At 44.0% G+C, this 24,073-nt stretch overlaps 1 protein-coding gene across 6 annotated transcripts in view; it reads left to right on the top strand.

Moving 5' to 3' along the window:
• IFTAP (intraflagellar transport associated protein) overlaps nt 1–23,817 on the top strand; it is a 66,248-nt gene extending 42,431 nt beyond the window's left edge. For 4 of the 6 annotated variants that reach the window (XM_075545867.1, XM_075545866.1, XM_075545868.1 and 1 more), the window contains 4 exons: nt 1,803–1,960; nt 3,038–3,104; nt 12,974–13,113; nt 19,855–23,817. In XM_075545867.1, the coding sequence (XP_075401982.1) occupies nt 1,803–1,960; nt 3,038–3,104; nt 12,974–13,113; nt 19,855–20,019 (530 nt within the window). In that variant the 3' untranslated portion in view covers nt 20,020–23,817. Of the gene's footprint in view, nt 1–1,802; nt 1,961–3,037; nt 3,105–12,973; nt 13,114–19,377; nt 19,490–19,854 lie in introns of all 6 variants that reach the window. The other 2 variants (XM_075545869.1, XM_075545864.1) reach the window with 2 other exon arrangements.
• The last annotated feature ends 256 nt before the right edge of the window (nt 23,818–24,073 follow it).

The raw sequence follows: 24,073 nt of genomic DNA, 5'->3' as shown, positions 1-24,073 counted from the left end.
TGAACCCTTAATAATTTATAAATTACTATTTTATCTTATCTTACACTGTCCGGCGTCTCCCTTCACCCACTTTTCTGTTGCCCATTCCCCAGAGAGGAGGTTATATGTAGATCCTTGTGATCGGTTCCTCCTTTCTACCCCACTTCCCTCCTGGTATCGCCACTCTCACCGCTGGTCCTAAGGGGTTCATCTGTCCTGGAATCCCTGTGTTTCCAGTTCCCATCTGTACCACTATGCATCCTCTGGTCTAACCAGGTTTGCAAGGTAGAATTGGGATCATGATAGTTGCGGGGAGGAAGCATTTAAGAACTAGAGGAAGGTTGTGAGTTTCATTGTTGCTACACTGAACCCTGAGTGACTCATCTCCCCACTACCCCTCTGCAAGGGATGTCCAGTTGTCTACAGATGGGCATTGGGTCCCCATCATGCATTCCCCTAATTCACGATGATATGATTCCACTCCCCATCCTTTGGTGCTTGAAACCTGGTCCCCTTGGCCCTTCATGATCACACATGTTGCTGTGCTGCTTCCATGTGGGCTTAGTTGCTTCTGGGCTAGATGGCCGCTTGTTTGCCTTCAAGCCTTTAAGACCCCAAACACTTTATCTTTTTGATAGCCGGGCACCATCAGCTTTCTTCACCACATTTGCTTATGAACACGTCTGTCTTCAGCAATTATGTCAGGAAGGTGGGTATCATGAAAGGACTGTTTAGCTGAGCAAGGTGCTCTTGTATTAAGGGAATGCATGTGAGGAGGCCCAATGTCCACCTGCTACCCTACTACTAAACCTATAAATATATGCACATAGGTCTATTTCCTCCATAATCATAAATATATTTATATATGTACATGTCTGTATTTAGGCTTCTCTGTATGCCCTTTGCCTCCTACTCCTTTCCTCTATTTCCTTACGCTTTCCTCCTGTCCCACTGCCATGTTCAGTCTTCATTCTGGTTTCAGTAATTCCTCTCGGTTACATTACCCTTGATCACACCCTACCAGGCCTCCTACATCCTCCTCACCACTGATTTGGATCATTTGTTGTTCACTTGCCCCTGGGTTTGTTAACACCACTAGTTCATCATTTATCATCAAACTTATTCCATTTCATTTTTCCCTATCTTTCTGTTAATGACATTATGATGTAACTCTAAATTATAGTCTTTTATTTAGTATTTCATCTCATATACTTTAAGCTAAGGAGATAATTGTGAATATGCACAGGCTTACTGTGAGGGTGTTCATTATTTATAGCTTCAAACAAGCAAGAAAAGTGATTAGGCAAATAAGTGAAGTCATATTTATACAATGGAATTCTTTACAATCATTAAACTGGTGTTGGGGAACATGAGGGACCTTCAAAGAGCTTGGGGGGGAATTCCATGATTATTTTTCAGCAGTTATATGGGTGTGTAATTCACACATCGTACAATTCAGAGTTCAGTCACATTCAGAACTGTTGTGCAATCATCACCAGCAGTTTTGGAGCATTTTCTTATCCATAATTTTTTAATTCCATTTTCCCTGAACTTTTTGAGGCCCCTTTGTATTGCATTTTGTTGACCTTGCGAAGATGGCTGAGAACAGTGTTTGGTGTGTATTAGGTCCTCAGCAAGTGTTCCTTTATTGTTGAATATATCGTTTTATTTCACCATGCTTTTTAAAGAAACAACTTCATAACATTAAGAGGGCATAATGTTCTTTGAAAAGGAGTCAATTTTCGGAAGAAAGATTCTCAATAAAGTAAACCATTGTGAGCATTGTAGCTGTTTTCTAACATTATGTGACTTATCTGTTTCAGAGAATAATGGGACCCAAAATGGAGCAGTTGGAACCGATTCTTCAGAAAACGCATTTGCCTCAATAGAACTGACTCCGACAATGGAACAAAGTGACCTTCATCTGAGAGACAAAGCCATCTGTCTGCATCCCTCATCACAAAGTCCCGAGGAAGAGCAGGTAATCAGACAGCACCATCAGATGGCAACAATAGGAGAAAAAAAAGAAGCATTTAAAGAAATAGATTTAGAAAAAGAGACTCGTTAAGAACATAAGAAACACTGGGTAGTTAATGCTTCAGCAGCTCAGACCTCTACTTCTTAGGAGAGTGCCATTGGGACACTTTATTGAAAATCATGATTTTAGCAGCCAAGGTGTGTGCCATAACCTGATGGGTTTTCAATTTTATTAAAAAACCTCTTAACGCTTTGCTAAGTTATTCTTGAAATTTACCCTTTACCACCCTCTGTGTAGAGTGGAAATCCTAGATTTATCTTCCTCATATCCATGTAGAATCTGTTGTCCTAGGTTTTCTAAGATTTGCTCAATCAGTGTTCCATGATGTCTTTCTGACTTTTAAAACGTTTTTGTTTTGCTTTTTAATTATCAAAGAATCGTAGTGGAAGCCTCTCTGTTTCTCAGTCATTTGTATTTCTGCTATTTCATCATGCCTTCCAGTGATGCTGTGGACATCACTGTAGCATATGATACTGTGCTTTTATACCAGGGAACACATATCTCTGTTGGAAATGTGGTCCATCATTCTTTATTTCAAGAACCTTCTTTCACCGCGGTTATTGTAAGTCTTGAACTTTAGCATGCGCTTCTTCCCTTGGAGGAGTTGGCCCACACTGGGATTCCATCTCAAGCCATTTGACCAGCATGTTGAGAGGCAAGAATGTGTTGAATTACATTTTTTTCTAGTAACTTGAGAATTTGTCCTTCAGGGTTTCATGGAGATGGGATCGATTGGGAGGTGGAGTAAGGAGGTGGGGAGTGTTCCTATTTTACACACGAGAAAGCTGAGGTTACGTCATCTGTGTGAGGTTACCCTACTCATGAGTCTAGAGGACAGAAATAGAAGTCGAACTTCTTGAAGCCTCTTCCTTGACCACTGGCCCAGCTTAGGGACTCGGTCCATCATGCTCCGCTGATTAATGGCATGGGGATTTGGCCATCTGAAGGTCTACAAGATCACCTGCTTCATTTTTTTGGTTGTTTCATTTTGCTATTAATGTGCCTTCCTTGTACTTTCAGATCTTGATGGATGAAGGCCAAAAAGTTGTCAGTTCTTGCCAAGGTGAATCGTCCAGGGAAGGTGAAGGTAAAGTATGATTCGGTTTTTCTTCCAGGGCCCAAGTAGGTCTCATTTGCTGTCTCTCTTACAAAGTTGGAGAAAGAACTTAGTGTTTTGTTTTTTAATTGGTGTTTGAGTCCCTAAAGATATCCTTGCTTGGCTGAGCTCTGGCTGCTGTTCCTTCAACACCTAACAAACAGGAGAGGAGTGCGTTAGTAAAACACGCCTCTACTTCTCTTTAGTATAAAAATTCACTGCCATTGAGCCACTTCAATCTCATCATAACCCGGTAGGACAAGGCAGATCTGACCTCCTGGGGTTTCAGACACCGAGACTGTAACTCTCTCCTGGAGTAGAAACTTGTGTCTTTCTCCTGCAAAACAGCCGAACCTGTGATTAGCAGCCCAACATGTAACCATGACACCACCAGGGCACTCCTTAGTATTTACTATATTAAAAACCACAGCAGATCTTCAGGTTCCGGACCTGAAAAGGTCACATGGAGGATGAATGCATTACCAGGATGTGGAGAAATAACAACAGCTGCAGATTGAGAAGCAATGGAAGTGACAGGCCTGTGTAATAGCCATGGTCTGGCTGGTCAAGTCTGGGGAAGAAAGACCCAGCCTGTCTTTTGAATTTCAGTTATGACACCTAACTCTGTACTTTTAAAGTATTTGTCATGCACATGTTTTAGGTCTCGGACATAAAAGGTGTGTGACATTATACCTTTCCTCCCATACCAGTGGTGAAGTCATTTTCTTATTTACACTCTCTGGTACTCACCTGAGATGAATCAGTTCGTGTCTGAAATGTTACCATTTGCTCATGTAAAATGCCTCATTGTCGGCTCACTGTGGGATGCAGCGTTCCCCACGGGCTGGTGGGCATTGAAATGCTGTTTCTGCGTCTGTAAAGGTCATTTGCTCTGCTTTTCACCTTTGAAGTAATTTTCAGCTTTATTTGCTCGAACGAGGAAACACTTGATTTTTTGCCCTCCTCACCTCTCTTGTGATTTAGGCGGGCGGGCGGGATGATTTTGTTTTGAATGAACTTCGCTCCCCTTTTCTTTGGTTTCATGTGTCTGCCTCTTCAGGGTGCTGTAAGAAAGCCCTCGCTATGATAACAGACCATTTGTTTAAGAGCCTGGATAATACAAAAAACAAACAAGACCCTATGAAACAGAAACAGAAGTGTGTGCATCTTGGTTGTGATGTATGGTCTGGAGTAGAATCTGGAACAGAGTCCCTTTTCAAAACAACCTCCCAACAGTTTTGTTTTAATTATAGAGGCCAGGCAATGGTGCCCACAAAGTCCAGGCTGATTTCCAATTGCCCTGCTTCGGTCAGCTGTCTCTGGGAGAGCACAGAGAAGACGAAGGGTCTTCAAACATTGGACAAATGGGACTGAGAGCGAATGGGCATTTCGTAAGGATTCTCCGAAGCTACCCTCATACGGGAGGAGCAGAGTCAGCTGCTCACTTGAGTGCTGGGGAAGTGGAGTCATTGACTCTTAGTCTTACTTTTCCGTTGAGGGCCTCACATACATGAAAGCAGTGTCAATCTTTTTCGAGGTAGACAGTTTCCTAGATGTAGAAGCTTTGGACGTGGATGAAGATATTCAGCCCCAGATGAGCAAGGGCATGCCTTTGGTTCTTCCTTTCTGTATCACTTGACCTCTTTCTAAGAATGACGAGTACGGCTTTGGACAGCTTTTCATTCCTTCTCGAAACCCTGGACCGCCGCTTATTCCTGGGCTGGGCAAATGGTTATGAGCTTCGTTGCGAACCATCAGATTGGCGGTGCCGGTTCAGGTAGAGGCGCGCATCTCTGAAGAATGGTCTGGTGATCGGATTGCAAACCAACAGCCCTCTCTGACACCCCTGGGATGTCCATGAGTGAGAATCGACTCAAGGACACCTGATACTGGTACTTCCACCTCCACTGAGGTGGGGGAGAACTGGCGTCCTGAAAACCTTCTCTCTCATGAAGGCAGATTTCAGCTCTTGGTGTTGTAATGCCGTTGAGCTTACGCGACTATGAGGTGGCCTCGCTCCAACTTCCCACTTGGCTGATGCTTGGCTCTCTCAAGTAGCACCATTGTAGTCAAACTCCGCTTTCTCAGAAGCACCTGCTGGAAGTTGTGTTTAATTTTGAGGGGTTCTTAAGAGAATCCGTTGATTATAAAAACCACAAAAATATCAGAATGGGGCACACAACTACACCAAGAATGAAATCTGTAATTTTGCTTCTAGAAATATTGATTAAAGGGGGACATTTTTTGAAACAAGCCCAGAGCTTTCTGTTCTCCTTACCGAGGTTTGCCTTGGGAGAAGCTATAGACCAGAGCCCAACAAAATTGAAGGTGGGGTGGGAGGATGGTGTGCAAATGCATAAGTAATATAAAAATAAAATAGGCCCTGGATCTGTAAAACAAAACAGTCAATAATATTGAGTTCTACTAGAAATGTTCCCTCTGGAACGTTTTTCCTCATGGTCTGGACTGGGAAGACTTCTTGATGTTTGCCCATCAGTGTCTACAGGGCCTGCTTCCTTTCCTGGCTAAAAGCTCCTATGGAAGCTTCTGTGTTCAGCTTCACCCAAAGGACCTTTGAAGTGTGTGCAGAATGAGGGTTGAATTGTTATGGAAGGATAGTTCCAGGTCATATGGTAGACACTTAAGGAAGGGACAGTTTTCCTGGGGCTGTGGGGAACTTGTTGGTCCCACTTTAGGTAGTCATAGACTGGACTTGCTGCCAGGAATGTTGGGGTGGGTCACATTGATATCAGACAGGGGTTAAAGTGACTGGGTGCAGTTGATTTGGGGGTAGCAACTATCTGCTAACTGGCTGCAGAGGCCCTTGCTCTGGCTCCTCTGACTGTCAGAATTTGAGAAGTTTTGCTACCTGAAAGCAATTCGTAGTTTTACTCTACTCAGAAAAATTCACCCTACGCCATTGCAGGGGTCTTTTCCCGTATGATCTGTTAACCAGGACAGATATTTGGTTGCTTCTTTGGCTCCAGTGAGATGAGGGATCTAAAGGAATCACATCCTCCAGGGAGAGGTTCTCTGACATCAACACGCAGGCAGCTCACGGTTTCCACAGAGCAATGGTTCTGACTGCATTAGAAGAAGGGAGAGCTAAGGGCCTGCCAGGAAGCTGCATTGCCCCTTCACTGGTGGGGAGAGGGCATTTGTTAAACTTGAGGATAGCAGAACCCTGTTTCCTAGATGCAGGCTCCATCAGATGGGTTTTGGTGGCTCATAGGAATCTATCGGCTGTTCAAACCCCCATCCCAGGTGATTCTGATGCTGGAGGTTGATGGACAACGTCATGTGGAAACAAATGCTTCCAGCCTGCCCATAGTGCTTTAATCTTACAGGAGGACACGCAAGTGAATGCGTGGGAAATTTTTGTGATGGTTTAGCTCTCTTGCCTCCTGTCTGCAATGAGATGGTCTGTTTCTGATATAAACAGACAGAGCCAAAGCATCACAGGGATAGTCTCATCTGAGTCATACCGTATCAGGCTTTTAAATTAGCCTTTCTTTCCTTTTACCATTATTTTCACATTGTTTTCTTGAAACCATTTTAAGGTTACATAACTTTAATGATGCTCTCCATTTCTTTATCTTAAAGAACCGAGTGAAAAGGTCTCCCTAGTATGATTGTTTCCTTCTTCTAGAAATCCGAGAACAGACCATCTTGCATTTATGTATACAAGGTTGCTGAGGCTGAACCAAGGGAGCGAGCGAAGACCATCCCACATGTACCAGAATGCACAAAACCAGGGCCGAAAAGTCCCCCTCCAGCCTCAGAGAGCTACTGCAATTACTGAGACGCCCACCGGGCCTCGCCTTTTCATGACGCACAATCTGGGTCTCTTGAAGAGAAATAATGAAAAATCTGTGCCAAGGTGAATCTCAGTTTGGGCTTAATTTGTGTTACACTTCAGGAATGTGAGCAGAAGGCAAATATTTATATCAGATGGGAAATGTGACATTTTAAATAGGCAAGTTGCTTGTATAGTTTTGGCAGCTGGGAGGCTTACTGATTAGATTATGTTGTTATTGTTTAAGCAACAGATTTGCCTCGGGCAACCAGGAAGCGGGTTGCATATTGTTTTTCTGCCATCGACTTTATTTGTTCACCTTCTTCGCTCTCATAAATATTTGCCAGGGTCCAGGAGCATGATTCTTTCTCAGTATTGGGTTTATCGTTTTGGCAGACCAGGGGGAGAAGGAAGTCGGTCTCTTCTGAGGAGCCAACTTTGCACAGTGGCATTGAGCCTGGGAATAACATGTGGGCATCACAAAGCTTGATGCCCTATGATTGCCAAGTTAGTCACTTTGTTGCTCTTTTGCGTTTGAGAGAGGGGAAGTTAACTTAAGGATAACGGTACTGAGCACGTAACAGTTGCTGCCGTGCGCAGACTAGCTGACTCAAACTGTGAGTCAGCAGAATTATTTTTCGAGATGGATGCTACTATCATGCTGAGGCCACTGGAGAAGGAAGAAGAAATCTCCCTTTGGGACAGTCATTTTGTATTTCTTTCCTAGCGCTTACTCCAGCTTGCTCTCTGGCTGAGGCCAGTTGTAGTGCTTTGCACATGTCGTTTGGCTGGTAAGCTATGGGTGATAGTGTTGGTTGAGAATGGTCACTCATTCTAGCTCAGAGATGGGTGGCCTGGTTTAGATTTTATTTTCAAGTTCTCTACTACTCACAAATAGTCTGTTAATGGCTCAAAAACAACCCCACAAAACTCCCTGCCATTGAGTCCATTCTGACTCACAGAGATCCTATAGGACAGGGGGAACTGCTCCTTGGGGTTTCTGAGTCTGTGACTCTTCATGGAGTAGAAAGCCTCATTTTTCCCCCATGGGGCAACTGGCGAGTTTGAACTACTGACCTTGCAGATAGTAGACCAAAGCATAACCACTATACCACCGGGTTCCTATGATTAACGGCTAAGGGCATGCCAGTAGGGGTATTAGTTAGTGCCCCCTTTTCTTGGCAACTTTAAAAAATTATTTATTTATTAAATATTCTCTGCAACTTTAAGCTTCTCAAGACCCAGTTGTTTTCTGCTTTGAGATTTTTGGTGGTACTATATGCTTTCATTAATGGAAGGTATGTGAAATATGGGTTTGGTACATATTATGTGGGACATGTATATCCCTCTCTACTATGAGGCAAGGTTCTAAGGGGCACACATGTTACTCTGGACTCTGGAAGTAAAGTTATATGTAGCACATATGTCTCTCTGGATGTGGGAGGATTAGTGAGACATCTGTGTCTGGACTCCGAACTGCCAACTAGATCCTTCAGAAGATGCATGAATGTGGTGTCATTGTGACAAAGGCAACTTCCAAATAAGCCACAGGAAACAGAGGGTTTCAAAAAGGTTATGGAAAAATAGAATTATAATGAAAGATAATGGAACCTACCCCACCCTCACCCAAAAAAAAGCCAAAAGAGACAAAAGTTTTACAAAATCACTCTGTGAAGAAGCATTACGTCACATGATAACTCGGGGCACACATCCATTACACAGCTTCCTAGTAAACTAGAGGAGGAAAGTGTCAGTGGGTGCTCTATGTCCCCATGGGTCATGAAAGGGCTAGGCAACTTTAGGCAGCTTTATGCATGATCTATCACTGACAGGGTTCTACTTGAGAATGGCTCTGGAAATGTTCCCTTTGGTTACGAATGCATCACTGTTCCTCCTCAAAGCATCGGTCTCCTGCATAGTAGACGATATGATGGGCAAGTTTGAAATGGCCAGTAGACATCCATTTCTCCTGCTCATGCCTAGGATACTGATCTTTAAGCACTTTGTTTTATGTTTGACAACTCTCAGCTATGTTTAATTCACATTTCATAAAGGCCACATTCTAATTATCATGGGTGTTTGTAGTGGTTTCTTCTCATGTTGAGCCACGCCACAGCAGCAGAGGAAGGACTCAAAAGCTTGACTAAATTCCCATCATTGGGATGACCCCTCTTTGAGGAGGCAGCTCTTCCATAGTCGTATTTTGAGTGCCCTCCCGCCATCACCACATTAGCAGACAATGTTCTGCTGCTAATCAGAGGCATTCACTGGGCCAGTGTTTAAGCAGTCTGTCATCAGACCCTTTTATGTAGTTTGTCTTAGTCTGGAAACTTCAGTGGAATCTTTCTATCCAACATCACAGCAACATGCAGGCCACCCTAGTACGACAAACTGATAGGACAATATCAACGCCTGTAAGAGAGACCAGCTAATATGACTATTTTTCAAATTTTACACACCAACCACTAATGCCAAAGATAAAGACATGGAAATTTTCACCAGTCGGAAATTTCTCATCCGTGCAATCAAGATGCATTGGTAATTACTGGTGACTGAAAGGCAAAGGTTGTGAGAAAAAAGAAGTGTGGGTAGTTAGAAAATAACACTTTGGTGATAGAAACGACGTGAGAAATCCCATAAAAAAATTATGCCCAACCAAAAATGTATTTATTGCAAATACTTTATTTTCAACAAAATAAGCAGTGAGTATTCATGTGAACCTAACCAAATGGAATGTACAGGAAGAGAATAAACGACGTACATGGAAGGAGATGGTGGGTAAGTTCAATATTCCAACTCTGCGTCCTTTGCCTTTTTACTGTGTTGACATTGGCACTGCCGCAGCAAAATGATTGGTGTGTGAGGACAGCAGCACCTCCACGTGCCTCGAGACAGTGGTACCCCAAACTACGCTTGCTACCAAAATTAGCCAAGATGGTGATTTTAGGCATGATGAAAATAAAGCCCTTGGGCCTTTACAAATGACCGTTATTAAAATCAGATTAAGTTTCTGTATGCACTTCATTTTCCCAAAAGTTTACAGTAAAACTCAGAAATTCCATTTCCCATCATCACTGAATACCATCATTTATATATTTCATAAGTAGATAAATCACACTCGGAGAATATAGTTATATAAGCAACCCACCCACGATTATACAATGTTTGAAAGATGACTGTTTCTCTTAACATATACGATCCCAGGTTTTTCTTTTTCATACCAGTTTCACTCGCTAGTAGCTTTCTGTCTCCTTGAGAGTTAAAGCAATTCAATCTTGTTCTTGAATATTCTCCGGTTGGTTTCACATATGAGACTCATCCCTGTGACAACATTTAGTACTTGAGGGCAAGGACTAGACTTATTTTACATCATTCACAAAGTCATTTTGTCAGGTAGATTCTTGATACTTGCTGTTCAGTGTAAAAGCTGAGATGCTGGAAATTCATTTCCTGCCTGCAAGTATTAGTTGAGAATTTACTGTGGGTAATGGGAGCGGGTGGGGGCTGGGTGGTGCCTGTAGAGACAGGTGTTTGCCTTTACAGTGAAGAAACTAATGGCAGGATTTAAAATGTGGAGGTTTTCGAGCCTTATTTATTTATTTTGGGAAAGAACTGGTTCCCATGGCAATAGGATTTTTGTGGAAGAAACAATTTTTTGTTAAAAACCCCAACTCCTTGTCAAATAGATTTGGGAGGCGAAGAACTTCATCGAAGGGTTTTCACTGTGGCCCTCCTGGCTGCCCGATGCCATCTGTCAGAAGGAAGAGTTTAAATAGCCCTGGAATCAGAATTCATTTGATTTCCCATTTGAACCAGTGTCTGCACTGTCATCCAACCGATCTGGTAGACACTGGTGTTCACATGAAGTGGCCAGACCTAGGCAGTTACATCAGGGAACTCAGTAAGGGAGGTTAGCTTTAAACTCACAAATGAGTGCATTGGGCAGCCAGGCTCTCTGCTGACCTTCCTGGATCAGACATAACTGCCGTTCCAGGTCTGAGAGGTTGGACCAGGGCACCGGACACCAACTCACCACAGAAAGGGCATTTCTTAGCCTTGGGTATGCATGTGTACTCTGATAGACTGAAATCAGACAGCTAATGGGAGCGCTTAGATGACTAGTGTGACATTGCAGGCTAAGCGCAGGGGCTGTGCAGACAGACCAGGTGGCTCGGCCTCTCTCCCGCTGTGGGATCTTGAGTCAGTTGCTCCTTGTGCTGAGAGCTTATTACTGCCAAACAGGAAGCAATACAGCTGCTGGGAGGATCAGCTGGGTTGATGCATAGACCATGCTGGGGACATAAGTGTTTGCTATTATTAATTTTATTTCTGAGAATGAATGATTTCTTTTCTAAGATTGAAATAATTAATAGCAGTAGAACTACCTTCTTCACCATCCGCCCCAACCAGCTTCTTGGTTTCTAGGTGGTGTTTTCTGGTGCTTCCAGAAATGTAAGAATTCTGTGCTTATGGTGTGTTTGTGCGTGTAGGTCATAAGTTTCCAAACTTATTAGACCCACTGACCCCTTTTCAGAAAAAAAGAAAAAATGGCTCAGCACCCCCTGGCAATGAAAAACTTTTGTGCTATAGCCTATAATTAGGATGCAGGCTGCTTTTGTAGCTCTCTCAGATTTTCCAAGTGTCCCCAGGGGTGGCATCGCCCACTTTGGGGCACACTGGTGTCAGTGATGTCTGCGTGGCGAGAGGGATGCATTTCAAATAAGTTTCCATGTTCGAATATCAGTACCTGTTCGTTGAGCTCCTTATATTGCTGCCATTCACAACAGCCAAGGCATGCCTGTTACTAATTAATCACTTCTACTGAGAACTTAATTAGTGGCTTAATTAGGATCATCATTGAGGAGCAGGCAGCAGCATCCTGAGCCAGCCGCAGGTTATTGGCTAGCTCTGGCGAGCCCTCTGGTCCTATGGAAACTTAAAACCACGGAGGAAACCTGTTGCGCAGCTGCTGCTGGCTGTGTGCTTTTGTGTCCTCATTAGAGGAAGCTGGCAGAGAGATCCTCAGTTGTCTGTGATCCATCTGTATCTGTCGCCCGGCGAAACTCAGGAAGCATCTTCCTTGACAATGGACCATCCACGGAACTGAGATTGGTTATTGGATGCTAAATGGGTGGGGAGCATGGGGTTGATTCCAAGTGCTGAAAATTAGGCAGCGCATTCTGATGATGACAGAGTGTTTTATTTCTGTGCTGGAAGTTCCTTTCCTTCTGGCAACATTGTCTTTTAATATATATTTTTGAAATGTGGCCACATTGTTGCTGGATGAAACAAGCACTCTGTTTTCCTTCTCTCTACCCCTCAGGAAGATAGGGGAAATAAGGCAAAAGTCTTCTTGCTTCATTTTCTTATTGAACTAGAAATCAGCGGTGTGGGGGAGGGGTGGAGCTGGGGAGGTTTGGGTGCGTGGGTAGGTGGGGATTGAATGGCATGATGAATTTGCTGCCACAACACCTTTTCAGCCAGACCTTTTGGCTAGAACGCAATTCGGCAACCTATCAAATCCACTGCCATCGTGGCGAGTCCCAGCCCTGGCAACCATGTGCAGGGATTCCGAGATGGTCAATCCCTAAGGGAGCAGGCAGCCTCCTTATCCCGCGGTGCAGCTTTACAACCCCTGCCTTTTGGCAGCGCCACCAGGTGAAAAGACATGCACCAATCTTCAGTTTCATCGAGAAGAGGATCACTTGAGTCAGAATAAAAATGTCCCCAAACCCAAATGCTGTCGAGTTGCCCCTGACCCACGGTGACCTCGTGTGCGTTGATGTCAACCTCCCCCTCCTTCGAGCTTTCGTGGCTGTGGGGTTTTGGAAGCAGGTTGGCAGGCCTTTCATCTGACACAGCTGTGGTGGGCTCGAACTGCCAACCTTTTGTTAGTAGCTGAGTGTTTATCCACTTGGTCTTCCCAGGCAGGTGCTATGACACGGACCTATTCTTCTCCTGGACATATTTGCCCCCTCCTGTGGACTGTTCTAGAAGTTTCAGCGGCTTAGGGGAAAGTGGGAGCTTCATGAAAGGATCAAGTGAAACATTTTCTATCCTACAGATTGGCTGCTGCTTCCAGGAGAAGTGGAGCAGGACAAGGGCCCGCGCGCTCCTTCTTACATTCCTTCCACAAACCAGCTGGTTACCCCTGAGGTGCAGCCAAGGCCCACCGCCTGCAGAGCCGGCACACCCATGGAAGAGGTACCCCTGACTCAGACTTGGGCAAACTTGGAATTCACGTTGCTTCCTCGGCCCCTCTCCCTGGCACCCAGTGCTGTCATGTGCCTTTCTTCTTGGCCACATAGAGCAGTTATGTCTTTCTGTGGAAATTATTTTTGTTTCATCAGGTGTGGCCACACAGCTACCTGGGGACAGAGGAGCAGAATGGACAGACAGTTGTCTTACCTCTCTCAGTCTGAACTGGCCCGTTTTCTTTGTATGATTGTTTCTCAGGTCCTACAAGCCTTTGGGACTTGTTATGGGCAGGCCAGGAGATTTTGTAAGAGAACCCCAGGATTCATTCAGTGGCTCTTCCATTCCTCTTGAGTACATGGTGAGGAGCATCAGAAGGCCCTGTTCCCTGGAGTCATTTGGGGACCCCGGTTCCTTCTCTGTGGATCCCCACCATTCCTTGGAGCATTATCCTCATCTCAGGTTCCAAGGCAGGCCCTTGTTACCTCTGGAGGGAAAGGGATGAGAGCCAGGGAGTGTGCACTCCCCCAAGACCGAGGGTGCAGGGCCCTTCATTTCTGCTGCAATTGCATTGGCAGCCACTTACCACGTAGCCACAAGGGACCCTGGGAGTTGTCATCTAGCCAGGGGTCCAGAAGCAGGGCAGGGATCTCTGCTACATGTTTATCTCCCCAGTGCTCCACTTGGAAGTCCTCCTCTGGCATCATTTTGCATCTCTTCTACATGCCCTGAGCAACGAGCAACAGTGCCCCAGCCGAGGCTACCGGTGGTGGTGGTGGTAGACGGGGTCACCTCCTCCGAGACGAGCAATTGTCGAGGCTCTTTGAGTTAAGTCCCTGTGGGCTTCTGGGTTGTTTAACCTTTCAGATGCGAGCTTCGCCATGCAAGACGTTCCCGACAGAGGCGGTCCTTCCATCGGGGAATGCACTCATTGGACTCTCTGTTGCCCTTTTTCTCACTGGACTCTTGTTCCAGACATCACACAGGCCCATCTGGGATGCTTGCAGACTTATAGTAACTCCTACATTGGTTCCCAGGTAGAACTGGTAGAGGTAGCTGTTGTCATTGTACTTACAGGATTGCTTTCTCTGATGAGTAAGAAGCTAAAATTACAAAGTCACTTCTAGCAAGAATCAACTTCTGTTCCAGAACTTCTTTTGGTTTTATTTTTTGACGATACAAGCTGCGGCTCAGCGATGGTCATGGCCCGAGGGTCATTGTGTTGTTAGATGTCATCAGGCGGGTCCTGTCTCCTAGCAACCCCTTGTGTCACAGGATGTGGCCTGGTCCTAGACCATCCTCAGAACTGTTGCGATGGTTTCCCCTATTATTACAGCCACCGTGTCAGGTCATCTCACTAGGGATCTTTCTGTCTTTGCTGACTTTACCAAGCTTGTCCTGTAGGGTCGCTATGAACTGACAGTGGCTCCTTGGCAGTGAGTTTGTTTATTCTTTGATTCAGCAGGCTTGATGTCTTGCTCTAGGAACGTGCCTCTCATGATAACACGTCCAAAGTGCATGAGATGAAGTCTCATTGTCCTCTCTGCTAAGGAGCCTCTGACGGTATTTTTCCTAAGTCAAATTTGTTGGTTCTCCTGGCGGCCTATGGGATACTCAGTATTCTTCAAGGTCCAAAGGCATCCATTCTTTCTTCCTCATTGTTCTGCATTTGGATGCCGGTGAGGCAGTTGACAATACCTTGATTGGAGCCAGGTGCACCTTAGTCTTCCAGGTGCTCTCTCTGCTTTCTACCCCTCTAAAAGAGGTCTTTTGCAGCCGATTGGCCCCATGCAAGAGGTCCATGTTGGTATAGCATGGCTTAGTTAATGGGTTAAGAAAAGCTGAGTGATTTCTGGAATCTTTTTAATGGCCAGGAAAATATGAGTTGAAAACCCTACGGGAATGATTATACCCTTAAAAGGAATATACATGTCTTACCAGAAAATGCAAACATTTTCTAATATTAAAATCAGAATGAAATGAGTGAGGTTTGAGTTGCCTTAGATGAATCAACGTTGTTTCTTATAGCCTCAGCAAAATGGTTGGGGTTTTTATTTCTAACCATTATTGGGTAGAGAACCTTTTCAGAGATCTTTAGAGTCATGATACTGTACCAACTCTTTCTTGGTTTAATAGAATTCATCTTACTTGAATGCACCCAATTCCAGTAAAAGAACATAGTCCATTTCCAGAAGTGTGTCCTGTAAGAGGCCACCAAAGGGATATTTTGGGGCTCAAGATGGTAGTTTCTCCCTGTGCCTTCTGTCTTGAAATATGGAAAATGTATCCCAGATGTCCTGACTGCCTCATAATGGCCCATTGAGGATGCATCAACTTTCTGATATGAATTGGACCAATCTAATTTTTTTTCTAATTTGATCATTGGTTTTATCTGTGTTCATTTTTCCTTTAGAGTCAAACCTTTTCCAAGAACATCCCATTTTCTACTTGTGAGTAACTTCTTGGTCACTCTCCTTTTGGTGCATTCTGAAAGTTTTGAACAACTTCATGGCAAAAATGTCATAGTGTGAAAGTTAAAAAAATTATATGCTATTCTCTTCCAAACTATAGAAAAAAAGGGATTAGGAGAAAAACCTTTAGTATATCTTAATAGGACACCTCCTGTTCTTCCAATTCACAGTGGACTCTAAAAATTCTCACCTATAAAGACTGTTTATTTACCATATTATTTTGTAAGCTGGCCTCCAGCTAAATGCTGCTTTGATTGATTTGAGTATTAAGCTCTGTTTTCTTTAATTTGCCGAGGCAGCATCATGAATGAAAACGACTCCCTCTAACAGCGTCTCTGCTACTATAAGTCACACGAGCAATTTTAAGGAAACTAGCGGTTTTCTAATAGTGTACAAAGTCTATTCCTTAAGAGGCTCCGAAAGATTTCAATTAGATTTGAAATTAGACACCTGAAATCCACATATTTCTCTCAGCTCCTTAGGCAAAAATAACAAGTTAATAACTTAATTCACAGTTGCTTTTTGTTCAGTAGCAGGGGATTTGGTGTTCTATTGTGCAAATTCTTCTCTTCAAAATCAATCAGAATGTTAGTTTGCAATCTGAAGTGTAGTTTAGAACCCTAACGTGCACCTAACCTGAAAGAAGAGCGCCCCAAACTTGCCACATTCCCCAAACTCCCCATGGCGGGCGGGCAACAGCTGAAATACACACCTAGAGATGCCATCTGACAACATTGTTCTGGGACAAGAGGATGTACAGCGTTCGTATCTTCTCCCTTTGAGCACAGCTTTTACCTTTTGTTAAACCTCCCTGCGTTATTTATTCCACGTCTTTCCAGTTGGAGAGGATGAGACTCCTTTGTGCTGATCTTTGCTGTTGAAGAACCTCAGCAGGTTTCCTCCCTGCCCACTCCATTGGGGAGACCCCAGTGATGTTTTCTGAATTGTACTTCACCCGCCATCTCTCTTGGGAGGACAGAAGTGCCCCACATTGGAAGACTACTTTCATCCAAGTGTGTCTTCTCCAGACGCTCATGTACTACAATGCCAGCGTCAGAACCCGTGCCAAGCCCGCTGCCAGACACAGAGGACATGCAAGAGGGCTTCAAAAAGCTGGTAGAAAAATTCAATGATCCTTTCTCCTGTGCCTCATAGAGTCGCCTTGCAAAAATATGTATTGGGTGGATCAGTGAATCAAACCCACCACTTACTGGCTTTCTTGTCTAGTGCTTTGGTTAAGAGTCATTTTCCCTTTTACTCTCCTGGTCCATCCCTCTGCGGGTTCATCTCTCTCCACATGTAATCATTTTCAAGTCTCTCCCAGTTATAACACAGAGAAAGAAAACAACAAGGAGAAAGCAAGCCCTCTTTGTCTCTGGTCTAGTTTCTCCTCTCCTTCATGGGGGCTTCAGAAAGCGTTAGGCTCTAACCCCCTCAGTCGACTCCCCCATGCCCCGTTCAGTAGATGGCAGGGTCCTTGGCTCGAATCACATGATGGATTGTGATTAAAATAAAGGTACTGGTTACTTTATGATTGCTAAATCCAATGGACCCTTTTCTGTCTTCATTCTAATGGTTCTCTTGGATGTAAGATCTCTGGTGGCATTGTGGATTATGCGTTGAGATGCTCACTGAAAGGACAGATGAGGCTTTCAGCTCCCATAAAGGTTTACAGCTTGGCAAACCCTAGGGAGCAGCTCTCCTGTTTCCTGGGGTCTCTGTGAGTTGGTTGGCATGGGTGCAGTGGGCAGTGGCTCTCCGCTGTGCTTGCTTGTCACCGTGGGCTACTGCTTCCTCCTCTGCCACTGGCTTTCACTTGGCTCTGTCCTCCAGGCCCATGGTGTACGTCTCCGAGCGCCCTTGTCCTACTTCCACTGAGGCTTTTTCACCCGCCTTCTGAGTTGGGGCCAAGTCTGTATCTTTAGCTTCAGTTCCGTCTCTGAGCCTCAGCTTTGTGTCCTTATTTGCCTGTTGGGGATCTCCACCTGGACTCCTTCAGGTGCCTTAAATTCAGCGTGCTAAAAGCTGAGCTTGTCTTCAGCCGTGTCTGATCCTGCTGCCTCCCTCTTTTCCCCCTTTTCCCTTCCAGTCAGTTCTGGAGTTCTGCCAGTACTATCCTCCAACGGTAGTTTCTTGCAAGGACTACTTCAACAGGCTACTAATTCTACTCCTAACGCCAGTCTCACGCCCCTCAAGTTGCTTTCTCACTAATCACCAAAGGGACCTATCTAGGTGTGATCTCTGAGAGGGAGGCATCTTTGTACCAAGCCGAGTCCCTGAGCTGTACACGTGGTTAATGATTTGGCTGCTAACTGCAAGGTTGGAAGAGCTAGTCGACACAAAGCCAACCTTGAAGAAAGGCCTCATGACCTACTTCCCCCAAAGCAGCCACTGAACACCTCATGAACACAGGTCTTCTCTGTCACTTGTCGGCTCTCCATGAGCCACAGTGGACTCATTAGTAACTGGTAGTGTCTCCAGGACCTTGGGCAAGGTACTTAACCTGGTAGTTTTGTAAAAGGGAGGCTGTTAATCCCTGCGTACATGTCGGGCTGTTTTGATTAGTGCTAAAGCCGGTGTGCTTCCTAGCCCCGTGTCTGGCACATGGCGGAGACAGTTTCTTTAGGAGGAAAGGGCTCCAGAATTTCCTAATAAAGAGGAAATGAACAAGTATCAGAAATTTGTCATCTTGATGGTCTTTCTAAGAGGGAGGGGATATTAGATACCAGGGTTTTATAGCCCTGAGGCGCAACTTGCTGAACGGAACCTTGTCTTAATCTGGGTTCTCCAGGTGAGCATAACCAGTTATATACACCTGTATATTCACCTAGCTTTCTTTCTCACTGCTTTTCTATAGAGATTTTCTGTAAGGAAACCACTCATACAATTGGGGGGCTAAAAAAGCCCTAAATTTGTGGCTCAGGTGGCACTGTGGAGATGGCTCACAGAATCCCGGGCCTGGTGAATTGAAACTCACTTTAGGCAGCACCTCGGCAACTTGTGCAGGCCGGGGTCCCAGGAACCAGGGGTTAGGGCACAAGGAGAGATGAAGCTTTGTCAGAACGCCCATTGTATCCCAGAGGCAAAACATGCCCCTACGGAACACCCCTTTCAGCTGATTGGCTGATGGTATCCCACCACATCCTAGATGATGATTACATTGTATTACTTTGGGGAAGAACAGCAAGTCCATGTCTTGCCAAACCACTGAAACTCACAGCTTAGCCAAGTTGACACATAACATCACCTTCACAGGTAGGGAGTATGCACTTTTGGGGTTTCTCTTCCCTTGTAGAAAGAACCAGCACATTATTTCTGAGCTGTAGGCAGCATTTTCATGAACCTGGCAAAAAACACTCAACGATATTTTCTATGCAAGAATATTGAAAGCTGATTATAGCTTCAGGGCATTCCCCCCAATTCTTGCATAAACCATAGTTTTCGATTATTTCAGCATCCCCATCCATATTATAGAGCCACACAGCAGTGCTGGGCGATTTTGTTCCATCACACACCATTTGCTTTTGGAGAGGCTTTTGGGGGGGGGCAATACAATGAGATTTAAGGCTTTCACTTTTTGTTTGTCAGAAAATACGCTTTTACCTACCTTCTTTTAGGAAGGCTTTGAAAATCATGGCTTATGAATACATAAATAGCACATTACTGCATCCTTTGCAGCTTCTCTGGCTTGTAGATCAGCTCTGTAATATTTTTTAAACTCTTGGGAAGAAAAAAAACCAGATGCTAGGCCTTTTAATTTAAGGAGACCCTATGTGTTTTAATTTCTGCTTTTATAACCTAGGACCTTCAGGTATTATCTGGAGAACTATATGAAGTGGAGAATGTCTTTGAAAATTATGCTTCAATGATAAAGGGAATGGTCAAAATGCATTTAAGTTGATAAGAGCCTCAAGGTATACTCCCTTATGTTTCAACACCTATAGCTCGTAGTTTTTTCCTCTGCCTCCGTCCTGCCAGGACAAGTGGTACGAATGTAATAAATGTATGTGAGGGAGACTTTCTGATTCTTGCCTTAGGCAAAATTAGTTAATGATATTCATTCAAATGCAGTGTGGTACAAATGGGGCATATTAAGAGGCTTAAATTAGGTCAAATTGAATAATTGAATTTATTCTTTTACTTAAAAAACAGCTTAATCAACTGAGAGTGCTGAAGTCTAAAAAAAGCTTAATTAATTATTAATAGGGAGCTTATGCTTTCAACTTTATCTTCACTGAAGCGATTTTATGTGTGTTTCCTCCTTCCTTACCTCGTTTAGCTCCTTGGAGATGAAGTTCAGCCCTTCTCACTTGATGAAGAATTTGATTATGACAGTGTCACCCTAACCCCCAAGTTCACGGATGCAGAATTGGACACCATCAAAGAGCGGCTCAAGCACAAGAATGGGGACGCCCGCCTGGACTTGGTGCAGCCCCCAGACTGACCACCTGAGACATCTTGTGTTTGCTTTTATTGGGATCTCACTCGAGAAGAATGAGAGTAAACATAGGCCTGTGACTTCTGTGTGTGGTTTGATGTGTATGCATTTCTTCAGCAGAGTTCTTTATCAGTGAGGGGACACATGGGCCAACAGGACTGACTAGGTCTGGCCCCTCAGAGGTCTCTTGTGCCATGTGTTACTGAGTCTGCTGACTGGGTGGAAAGAGGTCTTAATGAATATTCTCTACTTGATTGATCTTTCGGGTTCCTAACTTCCATCACAATGACTGAACATAGCTCACAGATAAAATTCATGTTTAAAGGGCTTATTGATGAAGTTGGCAAGTTGTAATGCAGTGAGAAACGCTCAGGTTGGAGTTGTTTCAGGACATGTTACAAAGTTTGTTCAGGTCTGCTAATATATGCCCAAAGAACCAAAGGGCATACCACCCCCCTGTAAGCCTCAGCTGGAAGGCATTGAGCTCAAGCTCTGTGGTCTGCCAACCCAGCCTCCTGAATGTAGTGCCTAGAGGCACCCACCCCAGGAAGCTTGAAGGCACTCAGCTCGACTTTTGTGGGTCCGCAAGCTGAACTTCATTAAGTGCCCCCGGAGCACCCGACTCCACCCGCCAGCCTCCTGTACAAAAGCGCTAAGCTTTAGGTGTTCTGCGAGCTGGGAAGTCCATCACTCTGCCCCTGCTTCATGTTCGAGGCGTATGTCGGATCCAGGCAGGTCACTGCACAGGGATCTTGGGTCCACAGGGCACGATCAGTCCAATCCTGGCTTTTGCTGGTAATGAGGTCCCTCCTTCTGCTTCTCAGAAGGCTGTTTCGACACAGGGGGATGGTACTCCAATGAATCCTACTGCCCCCGCAGGTGGGAATACTGGAGGTGGGGAGTGGGACCAGCAGGAACACCTATGCATGAGTCCATTCAGATGAAAGCATTGCCGTAGATACCGCGGGGATTGTAACAAAGGCATGATCCCACCTGGAGGGCAAACAACTACTGCATGGGGAAGTCATACGGAAGCACGTGGAGAGGGTTTTCAGACGTGTCCAGAGGCGCGTGCCGAGAGAGACGGGGCTTCTGGGATTGATTGGGCACAGTGCTGCACTGAACAGAAGCCATCTGAGAATTGATAATGTGTCACATATCATATTCTTAACACTTTGTTATTATCTAGTCAGATGTGGTGATAGCTACGAAGTACAAGGTCTGAGCTCTATCGCTCAGTGTCCAGCTCATATGTGCATTTAACTTGCATTGATTTTATTGAGTGAGTAAAAACTTACTTTTACCATTGTTTTCTTTTGGGATCTATTGCTAAAACTTACTATAAAGTAGGTGAAGATTTTTAGAACTGGCCATCATAGTGTCACACGCAACAGCTCATCAGTCCCCCTTGTCTTCCTCTGCTTCCATAATTCCCACCCCATCTCCCTCTGGTTGGACATTGTTTCCCCTTTACCCAAATATGATCTTCTCTCCTCTAGACTGTGCCCCCACTGCCCCTCGCCCCATACCCCAGAAACCATCAACGTCTCTTTCTTTTAGTCTGAAAAATCTTTTCTTTTTTAAAAATAATTGATCTCACACACACTTTGGCCTTTTGTGTTTGACTAAGTTCTTTCAGCATAATGACATCAGTTTCATCTATTTCCTGAGGTGTTTTCCCAGACTTCCCAGGCGGGTCGCTGGGTCAAATAGTCTTTCTATTCCCATTTTAAACTGTTTTCCAGTCTTACCAGCAGGCGTATGTGGGTTCTAGTCTTTTCCCCCCCTCTCACAACTGTTGTCTCCTCCTCCTCCTCCTCCAGCTTTTCTCTCAGTTCTGGGGTGAGGTGATACCTCCTCTTTGTTCTGCCTAGCATCTCTTCGATGGCTAATGATTGAGAATATTTCTTCATACATTTGTTATTGCCGGAATGCCTTTGGTGAATTGTCCATATCCTCTATTAAAATATATTACTCATCTTTTCTTCTTGAAATATTGATGATTAATATAGATCTTAAGATTAGTGCCTTGTCCAATAGGTTATTGCCAAATTCCTCCCTGCCCTCCCCTCCCCCACCTCTACAGTTTCTGGGTTCCCTTTTTAGTCTTTGGTGAAATGTTTGAGGCACATGAGTGTCTAAATTTGGGAGGTCCCTGTCATCTCTTTTATCTTCTGTTGTACATGTGCTTTTCATTGTGTATGAGAGTGTGTATTTTCATTGTGTATGATAGTATTTGGGGTCTAAGTTTGTCCCCATTTTTCATTGATAATCTTTATAATTCTAAGTTTTACACTTAATCCATCCTGAACTATTGTTAAAATATCATGCAGTAATAGGGCTGTTTCATTTGCATCTCATATATGACTAATGACCGTGAGCAATTCTTCATATGTTTGTTGACTGCCTGGATTTCAGAAGCACATGAAGATTCAGTTTTGCCAGAAACATTTGTTGGCTGGGTTATCTTTTCCCCATGTCATGTATTCGCCCCTTTGTCAAAAAGCAGTTGTTGGTGGGCAGATAAGGTTAGATCTGGGTTCTCAATTCTGTTTCATTGTTCTATATGTCTGTTATTGTACCAGTACTATGTTATTTTGATTACAGTGGCTGTGTGGTAGGTTTTGAGAAGGGGTAGTGAGAGGTTTTCCATTTCATTGTACTTAGTACTGCTCATTTGAATGCCTTTCATTTTCCTTGTTACCTGATAGCCCTGGCTAAGACTCCAGCAGAGTGATGAGTAAGAGATAAAGCTTGTTCCAGGTCACCAGGGAAGTGCGCTCAGTTCCTTCCACTGAAGGAGATATTGGCCTTTGGCTTTGCATCCATACCCTTTCTTATGTTGAGGGATTTCCCTTCTAGGCCTATTTTGTTAGTGCCTTAATCAGAAATGGGCATTAGAGTTTGTCAAATGCCTTTGCTATATCGATTCATATAATCATAGCCATTTTCTTTTCTATTTGTATGATGGATTACATTGACTGTTTTTTTCCCTAAAGTTGAACTATCCCTTCATACCTGGTATGACTCCCACTTGATCATTATATATATATATATATACATATATATATATATATATATTAGGATTTTGTTAAGAACTTTACTGATACGTTCGTGATGGATACTGGGCGATAATCTTCCACGCTGGTAATGCCTTTCCCTGGCTTTTGTATCAGGCTCATTCTCTCTTGGAATGAATTTAGAGTTTTGTCATCCTTTGCTACATTTTGAGTAGAGTAGAGTTGGTACCAACTCTTCTCTGAGTGGTTGTTAAACTTCCCCAGTGAAACAGTCTGGTCTTGGACTCTTGCTGTTATTCAGATTTTTCTGATGACTTGAACAATTTCTTCTTCTTCATCTTCTTCTTTTTTTGAAATCATTGTATTGGGGGTTCATAGCACAATCCATCAGTTCTTAGCACAATCCATCCATCCACCCATTATATCAAGCACATTTGTACATTTGTTGCCTCTTTTTCAAAACATTTTCTTTCTACTTGAGCTCTTGATATCAGCTCATTTTCTCATCGCCCTCCAATTTCTTCTTCTGTTATGTTTTTTTTCCCTTCAGGTTTCTTCATCAGTCCATGTTAGTTTAGGTAGGTAACGTGTTTCTGGAAATTTGTCCGGTTCTTCTAGGTTTTTAAATTTGTTAGAGTACAGAACTTCATAGTATTGTGCCATTATCTTATAAAGTGTAATTCGAGAAGGTAAGACAAATAAACAAGGGAAGGATGTAAATGTACATTATAATACGCTGATTGTTTAGAGCATCCCTACATTTATTGAAATAAAAGTGGTCAAACTCACTGCCATTGAGATGATTCCTGTCTCATAGCATCCTGTAGGACAGGGTACAATTGCCCCTGTTGGTTTCTGAGACTACAACTCTTCTGGAAATAGAAAGCCTTGTCTGTTTCCCGCAGAGCAGCAGGTGGTTTTGACCTTGTGGCTAGAAACCGAACACATACACCAGTATGCTGCCAGGGCTCCTTAAATGCATTCCAGGAAAGTAAAAAGATGGGTTGATACGCTCAGAAAGAGGGGAATAGTAGGTAGGA

This window comes from Tenrec ecaudatus, chromosome 4 (assembly GCF_050624435.1).
Source record: "Tenrec ecaudatus isolate mTenEca1 chromosome 4, mTenEca1.hap1, whole genome shotgun sequence".
Classification (NCBI taxonomy): domain Eukaryota; kingdom Metazoa; phylum Chordata; class Mammalia; order Afrosoricida; family Tenrecidae; genus Tenrec; species Tenrec ecaudatus.
This window is presented reverse-complemented; position numbering and strand designations above follow the sequence as displayed.